This window comes from Beta vulgaris, chromosome 1 (genome assembly GCF_026745355.1).
Source record: "Beta vulgaris subsp. vulgaris cultivar EL10 chromosome 1, EL10.2, whole genome shotgun sequence".
In the NCBI taxonomy this organism is placed as follows: Eukaryota; Viridiplantae; Streptophyta; class Magnoliopsida; order Caryophyllales; family Amaranthaceae; genus Beta; species Beta vulgaris.
This window is the reverse complement of record NC_079202.1, coordinates 15,011,484-15,024,710: the sequence shown is the minus strand read 5'-3', so window position 1 is coordinate 15,024,710 and position 13,227 is coordinate 15,011,484. Positions and strand designations below refer to the sequence as shown.

Below are 13,227 nucleotides of genomic sequence, written 5' to 3'. Positions count from 1 at the left end.
AATCGAATTGTTTAAGCTTGTAAGTAGTTGTTATTATGTTGTTTATATGGCTAAGAATGTCTCGATTCTAAGAGAAAATAAATATTTTGTTCTTTGTAACTTTAATGTTATGGACAGGGACGGATTCGGGATTTTCAATGATGGGTAGCGTAATTTTGCGATAGTGTCGAATTCAAACAAAAAATTACGCTTCCTAAATGTAAAACGTGAATAACATAATTTCAATTATAGTACTTCAATCAAAGAATTATTCATGGTGATTTTCAAATCCTGGCACCGATTTTGAAATGGGAAAATATTACTTGGTGGGAAAGAATTGATTGGCTTGGTTGAGTTGTAGCTAAGAATAATTCACTAAACTGATTTCGCAAATTCACAACATCATATTTATACTATATCGATAAAAAAATTCACTAACAAAGAAATAATTCATATAATTCAAATTAACTAACAATTTACACAAGATATAGCTCACTAACAGTTCACATAATTAACAATTCACATAATTAACAATTCACTAACAATTTTCACACACAATATAGCTCTCAAACACTTTACAATTCACCAACTCTAGATTTATAAATCTATAAATCTTACTCACCAATTTGAATTATCAAGTGAATAAAGTAATCCTATTTGTAATTTTAAGAAAAATAAATAAAAGCTGACCACAAGCACAACTCGCCAAGTCAGAACTTCGATTGTTTAGAAAGACTCGATCGGTGAAGGCAGCAAGCACCGTACGTAACATCACCGCAAATCTGCAGGCGACAGCTAACGACAAGACTAATGGTTTTAAAATAGCCACTGCCTGGAGGTCATTGTTCATTGCCTCACTGTTGAAGATCGAAGAGACGACGAGAGTATAGAGGCAGAGAACGAGAGAAAAGGCTAAGAGAGAGGAAAAAGGTTCGGTTAGGGTTTGATCAGACGCAACCTATACGTGGCACACTCCCCCTCTCTCTGATTTTAATATACAAAAACACTCAATATTTAAAAAAAAGTTAGGGGTAACATGTGCTACCCCTTGTTACATTGTTGCTCCGCCCCTTGTTACACTAGTTGATCTTCTATCATTCATATTTGATTGAGACTGTCTCAATCTAGAAGATAAGTATTGCTCTTCTTTTTTTTTTCTTTATAATGGGGTCAAATCTCATTAGAAACTCCATTTGGGGGTGAGAATTACCTTGTTCTTTTCCATTACTTTGGAAGGGTTTCACAGTCTCATGTACGAAGTTGGATCGGTTGAACTATTAAAGGTACCAATTCGATATGTTATTTTATTTCCCCCTTTTATGCATGTGGAGACAGTAACAAGTGAGAGGGCTCTACAACCTTAATAATGTTAAGTCACCCACGCATTTTCTCTCGACCAAAACCCTAGCCAGAAACACTCTCAACACCTCCAGCGTAAAGCGGGGGGGGGGGGGTCGCCGTCGCCGCAGCAGCCGCAACGCTTTGTAGGTGGCGTCAAGCTTCCCCTATCGTCCGGTCATTCCTTTTCCCCTCCCGTGTGCGTTCCCTCTCCCCTATGCATCGGAGTTCTCCCTCCCCTGTGCATTAGTGTTCCCCCCTCCCCTGTGTTTCGGTATCTCGCCATCCCCTCCCCTGTGCGTCGGTGTCTCCCCATCCCCTTCCACGTAGTCGCGTCGGTCCCCCTTCCCTGTAGGTGTGTCGATCCCCTCCCCCTCCCCTGTTTGTCAGGCTCCCCTTTGGTTTTCAAGGTTCCCCTTCCCCTTGTTTTTTTGGGCTTCCCCTTTCCCCTCCCTTCTAGTTGTTGGGCTCCCCTTCCTCCTCCTCCTTGTTTGTCATGGTTTTGTTCTTAGTTTGCGTGGTCAGTTGCCACATATTTGAAGTAAGTTGCTTCTTTTGAGTTGCTAATGATGTTGTTCGTGGTTGGTTATGGCAATTAAAAGGTGTGTGCTAATTCCATAAGGAATGGTGGTTTGTTCTTGTAGTAGTAGAATATGTAGTATTTTTGGAATCTTTGATGAAGGAAAAGTTGACTCAAGAAGACGACAAGTGTGAATGTGGTCGAGGCGATGAACAATTTTAATGGTTGGGACATGTGTTTTTCGGTTTCACAAACCAAAGGTGTGTTGAGAGCTCAAAATGTTTAGCTCCCTTTTTAGCTTGGCATTGATCTTAATGGTTCTTGTTTTGAAAAAAATGAAATCTGAAGGCGGCAACCCAGTTGCATCTGGTGGTTTTTAGCATGACCACTCAAATGCGTTTCTCCTACCTAAAGGAGAAACCTAAATACTCTCGAGCGAGAGTAATGAGTTACCCAGGAACGTTACTATTCAAAAGATTATGAGTCTGGAATCCCAAGCGGCATACTATCGTTGTTCGGATCGTGATTGACATTTGCTTCTTGTACCACTCAAATGCAAGTTTTCTCGTTGTAAAAAAAAAACAAGTGAGAGGGCTTTGACAAGAATACTCCTTTAAGAGTCTTCAATATCACTCGCAACTTTACCACTTAAGTTAGGATTCACATATTCTTTCTTACTAAAGTTGTGTAGATTAATTCATGGAAAATAATTTCAGTACCCGATAATTAGTTTATAAATTGGACATCATATAGAGCACACTTTAAGTAAGTAAGAAGTAATTAATTATACTGAGTTCAAAAGCACTAGGGGAAAAAAAAGGAAGGGCTGTGCTGGAAGGGCTGCGTTTTAGAGAAAACGTAGCCCTTCTTTTATGAAGGGCTGTGTTTTTAAAGAAAACCGTAGCCCTTTATGGGTTTTTTTCTTTTTAAATAACTTTAATTTTAAAAAGAATGGCTGGGCTTAGGGTTTCTCACCATTTAAACTCCCTCTTCTTTCCCACCCTCCCTCTTCCGCCTCTCACCCTCCCTCTTCTCTCTCTTCTGCTTCTTCCTAAATACTTCCAGCCATCAAAATCCTTCATCTTCCTCCCACGCAATGACTTCGACTTTTTGGTGTTGCACATCGCAAGATCTCCGTTGCAGTTTTTCGCACATCGCATCGTCGGAGCTCCGGCAATACTCCGGCAGAAGAAGTCGAGGTTTCGAAAGCGAAAAAAATATCTGATCTAGTCCTTCTCCGTTCGTTCGTTCTCCGTTCGTCGTTCGTCCTTCTCCGTTCGTCGTTCGACAACTACAGCAACAAGTGAAAGATTTTTTGTTTTTCAGATCTATAATTTTTTGATCTTTGTTTTGATGAAATCTCCCTGTATTGGTTATGTTCTTTATCTCTTGTTTAGCATACACTAATCGAGCTCCAAAGATTAAAAAGTAGAAGTTCATCTTTTGCTATAGGCGTTATGATTGTTCGTCCGTTCATGTAATTTCATATTTAATTTTTCACTTATGTATTTTCCTTCGTTTTTTTTTCATTTTTATTCATTTTTGTTCATTTTCGATCATTTTTTTTTCATTTTTGTTCATTTTCGTTCATTTTTTTTTCATTTTCGTTCCTTTTTTCTGATTTTTTTTACACTCTTCCTGGATTGCAAGATTTGAGATTGAGTTATAATGATTTTTTTGGTACAATTGATGTAGTTTTTGGTATGACTGCGTTGAGGGGATGAGAATACTAATAAAAAATATATGTATCCAAAGATGTATATGTTGTTTAGTAAAAAAATATCAAAAATATTTTTTTTTTATTTTTCAATAGGTCAAAAGGGCTGCGTTTTTGGGCCCAAAAACGCAGCCCTCCATTGTGAAGGGCTGCGTTTGAAAAGCGCAACCCTACTTAAAAAGTGAAGGGCTACTATGGAAAGGGCTGCTGTCAAAATACGCAGCCCTAAGGGCCTTTTTTAACGTATCCCTTCCTTATTTTTCCACTAGTGAAGATTCATCTATATTCTATATATACTAATAAAGTTGGATCATATTGTCCTATGTGTCGGCTTCATAGTTTCTTTCGTCATTTGACAATCATTTTACCCTTCCCAATAAATCGAATCTCATGTGTCAGTTTCGACATCTAAAACATTGTCCAACGTAACTAAGCAAATTCGCCATGTGTCATGCAATTCACAATTGATAATCTTAAATCATCTGAAAGTTGATCATCTAAATCCCAATCATTTCTAAATTGCAAAACTTGATTTTAGTGATTGATTCAATTAATCTTTATTGTGGAAAATCGTGATTTTATGAAAAAATATTATATTTTTTTTTTTCAAAACCCGAGTGAAAAATCGGGTTTAAGTTTTCACTATAAGTTTTTATCTAAAGTTTATGTCTTTAGGATTTGTTTTTAGTTTGATTACGTTTAAAAATTTTAGTTTGATGATCTTATTCTGAATCTAAGATTATATAATTTTTGTATTCAAGAAATCAAAATTCAGATTTACTAGTTATGTTTAGGAAAGATTTTAATGATAGGAAAGATTTTGTCTTTAGGTGGAGAATTCTCTTTAGGTTAATTTTAAGGTTGTTAAAGTAGCCTCGAATTTTGTCTATACAAGGTAAGTACATACCTATGTGATTATGTGCTTAGTATCATGATTCTAAAGATGAGAATCGTGTAGTATCATGTATAAGAACTATTTCGAGTTCATATATTATTTCTATTGTATTGAATTTGCATGTTTTGCGTCATTGTGTGAAACATGTTGATTATGAGATTATTTTAGTATTTCATTGATTTATAAGGTCTGAGGGCCTTATTTGGTAAGTTGATATTTTATACCTTTGAAAGGTAGTTTGCTTGTTGGCTAGGTTCAACAAATAAGAAAGATTGGATTAAAGATTGAATTAATCGTGGGTTGTTAAGTTGTTTGATCACTTATCTAATCCTAAGATAAAAATGAAAGTCGTGATTGTTTGATCATTGTATTATTTGTATTTCTTGTGAGTCATAATAAGTAATTAATAAATGGTAAATCATTTAAAGTAAAACGTGGATAACAATAGCTTTAGACTTGTGCATGTCCGAAGTGTTGGACTAGTAGAGTGTTGGAGTACATGGTGGTAGACCATGGCTTTCCTGGGATCGGATTGATCATCGTTCCCCATTTTATTTTAAAGGTTCCTCGATATCGTAGGTCATGGGAATACGTAGTCGCGCCCGTATTTCGTCTTCCAAAGCGAAGGCTGGATTTAGTCAGATAACTCGTTCCATTGACTATTCCATTTAAAGTAATTATATTATTGGTTGTGAAGTTTAGTTCAGTAAGAGTTATCTGTAAGTTTATTATATTATATATTATTTATTACTGTTCTTATGTAGTATTATCATGTTAGTATTATTTCTTTATTTATTATGCAGTATTCAGCTTTGCTTATTACATATGCTTTTGTTTGTGTATGTTGATCATGACAGTGTCTTATTGATCCTATGATGACCCATTTTGGTGAGCAGTCTCTAGGTATCAATAGTGCATTGTCCATCTACAGGTTTGAAGATTATGCATCATTAAGTTCGAGATTGGGGAGCTTGTGTAATCTAATTGTCATACTTTGTAATTTATGCATTTTATAGTTGGTTTATTTTGAGTTTGAGTTTGATTTTGTTGGTTGACTTTTGGAGTTGACTTTATAGTTGACTAAGTTTTATTTATAAAGGTATTTATTATGTGTTCCGTTGCAAACTTCTGAAAGCCAATACGTTATCACACGGGCGATAATGCTTTGATGATTCTCTAAGTTTTATATTAAAAAGTATTTTTGAAAAAGAGAGAATTATCGGGTTATTACAAATTTATAGTGCAAATCAATAATTAACGTGTTAGTCTATGATCAGCTTGCAGCTAATGATCCAAATGCACGATTCTTCACCCAACATTTTAAAAGGCAACTAAGGTTAACTTTTATGAACAAAACGTCAGACTTTCATACAAGGAGTTATAAAAAATTTCTTTAAGAAACTTTTCATATTATATTGTTCTAACGATCCGTGCACGTTGTACGTGAGATTTATATTATATCTATTTAAGAACTTATGATAATTTTCTTAAATCATAGTGTAAATATTCATAAATAATTAATGTCATATCAAAGACATGAAAGTAAGACACATGTTATAAGATACACCTTGGAGTATATAGAACTATGTACTGCAAACTCATTTAATTTAAGTGGCCCCACTCAGAAAAAATGAAAAATATATTGAGATTTTTTTTCTTGGGATTACATAGCTCTATGTACTCCTAACGTGTACTATATATGATATTCGTAAAGGTAATGACATATTAATTTAGCTTATACTACTAAATATAAGTAAAGTAAAGTATACATAAGATCAAATGAGATGAGATAAGATAAGTTTAAATAAGATATATATATATATATATATATATATATATATATATATATTATATATATAATATATATATATATATATATATATATATATATATATATATATATATATCACAAGTTCAGTAATAAGTTTTCAAAGTCTAAAAGTATTGACTATAGTCATTGTCATTGATGGTAATATGTAAAAAGTATTTATTTATTCTCTAGAATATCCATTCACTTTCATTTGAAGGTCCCAAGTTTGAAAATTTTAGTATAATTTCATCTTAATACTTCGTATGTATTAATAATATTGTATATGATATGCGTGAATCCATTTAGTTTGTTAGGTATATTACAAAAAATTGATGAACAAATGTATGTATTTAAGACTCTAAGCAAGCAAAGCAGGTGTATGGCTTTAATGATGTCATATTTATAGGTTAACAGGTAAAAAAATTTATGTATATATTTATTTTTTTATATTCTTAACTTTAATGATGTCATATTTATAGGTTAATAGGTAAAAAAATTTCACTCTTATTTTAGCGAAAATAACATATAATCTTAAATTTATAAAACAAAAAAAACCTTCTGTACAACTTACACAAGTCTAAAATTAAAATCATGCCTAAATGGGCAATGGCCAGTGGGTGATCATATATGGTGCATCAATGGTGCAAGAAGAGAAGAGAGAGGATGGACGGGAGAAGTGGGAGCATAAGCAGGTGTATGGCTGAATATTAGTGGTGGTGCCGATCATGATTTTATCTGAGACTCCAAGCGAAGCAGTAGACAGAGCAAAGACTATTTCAATCAACTCATTTTGAAAAAATGATGGGCTATGTGATCTGCCTTGACATTAATTCTATCAACCACTAAAAAACATACGGATTATAAGTTAGTTTGAAAATAATCTCAATACATGATTATAAAATTTTAAATCACAAGTTAATATTCTTCATCATGATTTTAGGAGAAATTTATTAAAATCTTCAATTTGTAAAACAAAAAACTCCTTGTGCAGTTCGCTGGTGATTTAAGACAGATATTGCATGTTTTTCCCAAAGAAACCAGATAAGATATTGTCTTCTCAGCAATCAACAGTTCTTACTTATGGGATTTTTTGTCCTATACTAAGATTAATGCAAAATATGTGTCTAAGAGGAGGTTTCCGTAACTCAAATGTTGATGAAATTAGGGAATTCTTAGAGTGGATTTTGAATATTGAAGACAGCAAAGTTGGTGAACTAAATTATGGTGAAGCCAATGTAGAAATTCCTCATGAGTTATTGATATGTGGAAGAGATGACCCTATTTATGCAATAATCTAGAGTACATATTCTGACCTAGAGGATCACATATGGGAAGAAAAATATTTCAAGAAAGACGTTATTCTTAATCCAACTAATGAAATTGCTGATATGGTTAATGAACACGTATTATCTCGCTTGCCATGTTGAGCCTATATGAGTTCAGATGCAATTTCAGTCGAGGAAAGAGAATTTTGGAGTTCATGTGATGTACTCTAATGAATTTCTAAATACGATCAAGTGCGGGGTATTGCCAAATCATAATACTTCCTCCGTTTTTTATTAGATGTTACACTTTTCAAATCACGGACTCCTAGGTAATTTTTGGAGAGGAGAGAGATAGAGAGAATGAAAAACAAAAGGGTCCCATGTGAACATGTGATAGGAGAGAGATAGAGAGAAGTTATTACCCAAAATAAAAGTGTAACATCTAATTTAAAAGTTCCTAAAATAGAAAGTGTAACATCTAAAAAAAAACGGAGGAAGTATAAGATTGAAGGTAGGGGAACCGGTGCTGCTCCTAAGAAATATCGACCAGATTTCTGGGCTATGTAATGGTACCAGGTTAGTCGTCAAACATTTTGTCAATCACATTATTGAGGCTATTATTGTATCCGACAGTAACATGGGGGACCAAGTTTTCATTCCCAGGATGACACTTACACCATAAGACGTAACAAAGTTTCGTATCAAAGTCTAGAGAAGACAGTTTCCATTGGTTGTATGTTTTGCAATGACGATAAATAAAAGCCAAGGACAATATCTAGCTCACGTAGGATTATATCTCCCTCGGCCAATATTCAGCCACAAACAATTCTATGTTCATGTATCAAGAGTTATAAGAAAAAGGGTTTTGAAGATTTTAATATGTGATAAAGAGCGTGGGAACTCAAATGTTACCACAAATGTAGTGTATAAGGAAGTATTTCAGAAAGTGTAATACGTATCATGAAAACTTTTAATTTATGTGCTTAATGTTTCTTTCAATGTGTTCATATAATCACTCGTAATTGTCTTATCATTTACTGTCTTGCATATTATACGATAACTGCATTTTTAATAATGATATATGACTTTGTTTGTTCTATTTATGTCACATTCATACTGTCAAATCTTTTTTTTTTAAAATGAACTCAAACAATTAGCATCCCGTTTATTTTTGCACGGGTTTCAAACTAGTTTTTGTAAAAAAAGGTGTATTAGTCGAGACAGCAAGTCAGAAATGGTATGTAGAAAATGACAATCACCCGAGGTTGGAGTAGCAATATATATCAGCAAATTAAAAAGAACCTCAATCTTCTCTTTATACATCTGTTAAGTCGTCAAATACTCCCTCTATATACAAAATGTTTTCATGTGCAGTCTCGATCTCATTTTTAAAATTCTTTCCAATATTTAAAAAAAAAAATTATTATATGTAGTGTTGTTTGATTGATTTGTTTCAATAAATACATTATGAAAATCAAATTCGTATAATTTTACTAGTATATAATGAAAGATATTTCTGATATAAAATATGCATTGACAAATGAAAATATCTTTTTCGGATGGAGGGAATATGTTGGAAAAGTAAGAAAAAATACTCTCTGTTTCAAAATACTTGACACACTTCTCCGACATGCTTGTCAATGCATATTTTTAACAATTAATAACTCTAATTCCATATAAGTAAAAATTATAAAAAAGTTAATATTGTAAAAGTATATGTCGAAATGAGTCTAACAAGATCCCCTGTTGACTATATTTTTCATTACACTAAATTCACAAAAAGCAGTTAAAGAGAATGTGTGAATAGTGGAAAAGTCAAACTATGTCAAGTATTTTGAAATGAAGGAAGCATCAATTAAACACACAAATTTTGAATTATGTGTATTATTAAAACTAAGTTGGCAAACATTGGACGCCGCCACGTGACGCTCCACCTCATTCGCTGATGTGACACCACTTCATCTCTGACATGACATTTCCTTCAAAAACTGATCAAAAAATTTGTATAAGAGGTCTCGAACCCATGACTTCTTACTTTGTAATGTCCTTAGCTTACCATCATAGTTTATGACCTTTTTTTGTAACAAAATGTCAACTCCAAATTATACATCTTTTTTATCCTGATAAATTATTTGTAATATCACTCGGGTCCAACATCTAATTTAATGTTATAATCTAATATGACTATTGCACATGTTTTTATAAGTTGAAGCGCACATTATATGTATTTAAATCTAATTTATCTTATAGCTATCTAACGAAATATATGAAAAGTCCTTTTACTCAATAAAAACTCAATTCTCTTAAATATTTTTACGAATTAAATTAGTTGACATACATTTTTCAACTAATGTTAGTAAAACTATTGCATATCTTTTAGTATCATTCATGATAAAGAACAATATGTATATCAAACTCATTTACAGCATAAACACCAATAACATTTTTATATATTCCATATACATACATAAGCACGTAACTGCACTCACATACATATTACATCACCAAAAACAAAACCCACAATACTAATTAATAACAAAGCATATTCAAAAGGGAAAAAGGAAAAGGGAAAAAAACAATTTTCCATCTTGTTCTTTGAAAAACTTTAAGTACCTAATTCTTATTATAGTAAAGCAAAATATTTAGATATTAATTAAGTACTTTAGTAACCCTCCTTTTTCTCCTCATGTTCCTTCTTCTCCTCATCAGTCTTAGAGTGGAAGCCAGGGATCTTGTCCTTGATCTTGTCCAAGAATCCCTTCTTCTCCTTCTCCTCCTCCACGCACGGTTCCGCCACCACTGGAGCCGCTACTTCGTGGTCTTCGGCCTTGTTCTTGTTTTGACCAGGCAACTTATCCTTAATCTTGTCTAGGAACCCACCCTTCTTCTCCTCCTCCCCTTGATGGTAATGATCAGGTGCTGCAGGTGCAGTGTAAGATGGCTCAGAGTATACAACCTCTTCTACGTGGACCTTTTCAATTGGTACATTAGTGTCACCATGATGATATTCATCATCTTTGTGATGACCTCCTCCTAATTTTTCCTGGATCTTCTCCTTTAATCCTGCTTTCTTCTCTTTCTTCTCCTTCCTTTTTCTTTTCTTCTCTTCATCATTTCCTTCCTCATCGGACTGCAGATTACATGTCAAATTAATTGTTACTTTTTACTGTTATAAATCTAAAATTAAATTTGAACTTTCTATCATTTCATCTTAAAAAATAAATCTTGTTAAATACACTTATTCAAAGCTTATTATACAAATTATTAGTACAACTTTTTAAAACAACAATAAATCTTGTGCAAGGCTGCCTTATCACGAAATTATTATAAGACCACCACACTTAACCATAAAAGGGTCACCATATATATATCTTAAAGGGTTACTTATTAAGAGGGTGTTTTGTATGGAAAATTATTTTGATGAAGGAAACAAATTCAAATAAGTGTTTCCATTTCTTATTGTTTGGTATAAGTACTAAGTAACAAATACCGTTTCCGGAGGGAAACATAATCCCCCCATTTGTTACCCCTATTAAACTAGTGGAAACAAATCACGTTTCATCCCTCAATTATAAACCTTTTAATTATTTCCATTCCACTAGGATACCAAACAACTATTAAAGGTAACAATTATTATTTCTATTTTCCCTCCTTATTCAAACCCTTTTCATTCCGTTTAGGTTGTTTATACCAAACGCCCTCTAAATTAAAAGAGATCACTTATAAAAAGAACAAGTCACCTTATATATCTCTAGGATCATTGGATCCCATAGGCCAGTTAGGTATCCCATCTTATCATAAATTATTGCAATGTGGTCTTATACGAGATTTTAAAGAAAATTGATAGTAAAATGGATCACAAACAATTAAAAGAAGTAACTCAAAAGAAGAAATAGGTGAGTTTGTAGTTTGATTTTGGTTATGTCTCAAACAGCAGCAAAACACACGGTAAACACCTAACAAAATAACACAAGAAAAAGGACCTTTTGCAGTTGTTTTTTGGTTATGTACCAAAACGCACCAAAACAAAACCATAACTTATGATAAAGCAAAAGGACTTACAGAGCTAGAGGAGCTATCAGATCGTTGGAGCTTCTCAAGGAGACTACCATGCTTAACCTCCTCTTCTTCCTTCCTACACTCTGGTTCAGAGACGTGCACCTTTTCGATACCGGAGGTGACCCCTTCGGACTCTGGTGCCTTGTGCACGTCGTCATCCTTCTTCTTCATGAAATCAAACAAACCACGATCAGTGGATTCAACTGTTGCGGGTGCCTCGTAGTTGTTCCTCTCATCAGCCATTTTTTAGTATTGGTTTTCAAGAAATAATTATAACAAGCAAGCTTAGCAAATCAACCAAATAAATATATATATTCACTGATCTTATAATAAAATTTTAATGTGTATGAAGTGAATGAAGAAGATTGGTAATTTATAAGAAAGTTTGTGTAGAACTCAAGTGATTCTTCTCGTGCCTTTTGCTTTGCTTAGTGTTGTCTTGAGTATTGCTTTTTGGTGTGATAGGTTGTAATTGTAACCGGTTTATATAACGTTCATAATTACGCGTTTTTGGCAAAAGGAAGTTAAATTCGTTTTGTCTTTTTTTGATTTAATTAATTCAAAATAGAGACTTCATCTGATATCGTCTAACCGACGTGTTCAGCTAATCCGGCCTTTAATGTATTTAATTGTTGTAATTGTATTACGTTATGTGACATTTCAGTGTCAAGAATTAGTTTGCTACTTAACTTTAAAGTTCTGGAGTTATCCAGAGTATTACATCATACATTATAATTTATCTTAATGCTACCAAAACAATAACGCCAAATGAATTTGACACCAAACAAAACAGAACAAGTCCGTGGAGTCCTATAATTCATACAAGTGAAGTTTTATAATAAGTATTTCACTCTTTGTTTGATATGACACTTCTTACCTATTCAAAGTTGTAACTAGTTTTTAGACTCAGCTGTGTAGACAATGTCTTGAGTTATTTTATTAATTATATTAGTAAGAAAGCAATATGTTATTAAGTAGTTGAAATTGAAATATTATTTTATATAAGAGATTTAGTTTAGTTGTAAGATCATAATATTTAAATTAGAGGTAAGGAATTTTGCACCTCTTAAGCAAATCGCTTGATCAATATTATAGGAAATATGATATCAACAAAAAGAATGAAAATAAGTCATTTTATTCATAATTTGTATTCAAATCATTAAAATTTAATACTTGGTTGCAATAAAAAAATCCATATTATTATCATTGAACTTGACATAAGAAACAATTCAATAAGAGGATTTCTTTATTCGATACTTGAGGTTGTGAGTTCAAAAGTTTATATTGAAAATGTTCCAAATAGATCATAGATGTTAAGTCTCAAATGACATACATGGTGCCATATCAATGTTTGAGGGGGATGTGTGGTCGCCTAAGCGCCTATATTTCATGCCCACGATTCAGATATTAATAGTAGATTGTATTGTTCACAAAATATTTATCTTGTAAATTTATTATTCAAAAATTCAATAAGGCATAAGTATTTAATAGTTCGAATTAGGTTGCATATAAGAAATGTAGTATGGTGGTAAGATCATGACATTATGAAGTAAGCGGTCAGGTTATTAAGACTTCTTCCACTAATATCTTGATAATTTTTAAGCGGGACTGCCATGTCAGGGTATCAGGTAGGATGACATGTGG

General features: G+C 33.0%; 1 protein-coding gene across 1 annotated transcript; it reads right to left on the bottom strand.

The window, feature by feature from the left end:
* Positions 1 to 9,943: 9,943 nt before the first annotated feature.
* Positions 9,944 to 12,053, bottom strand: LOC104884253 (phosphoprotein ECPP44). The gene is made up of 2 exons (XM_010668877.3): positions 11,587 to 12,053; positions 9,944 to 10,654 (listed from the first exon to the last, which is right to left on the bottom strand). Exons 1-2 carry the CDS (start codon positions 11,824 to 11,826, stop codon positions 10,187 to 10,189), a joined length of 708 nt encoding a protein of 235 aa, XP_010667179.1. The 5' UTR covers positions 11,827 to 12,053; the 3' UTR covers positions 9,944 to 10,186.
* Positions 12,054 to 13,227: the final 1,174 nt, after the last annotated feature.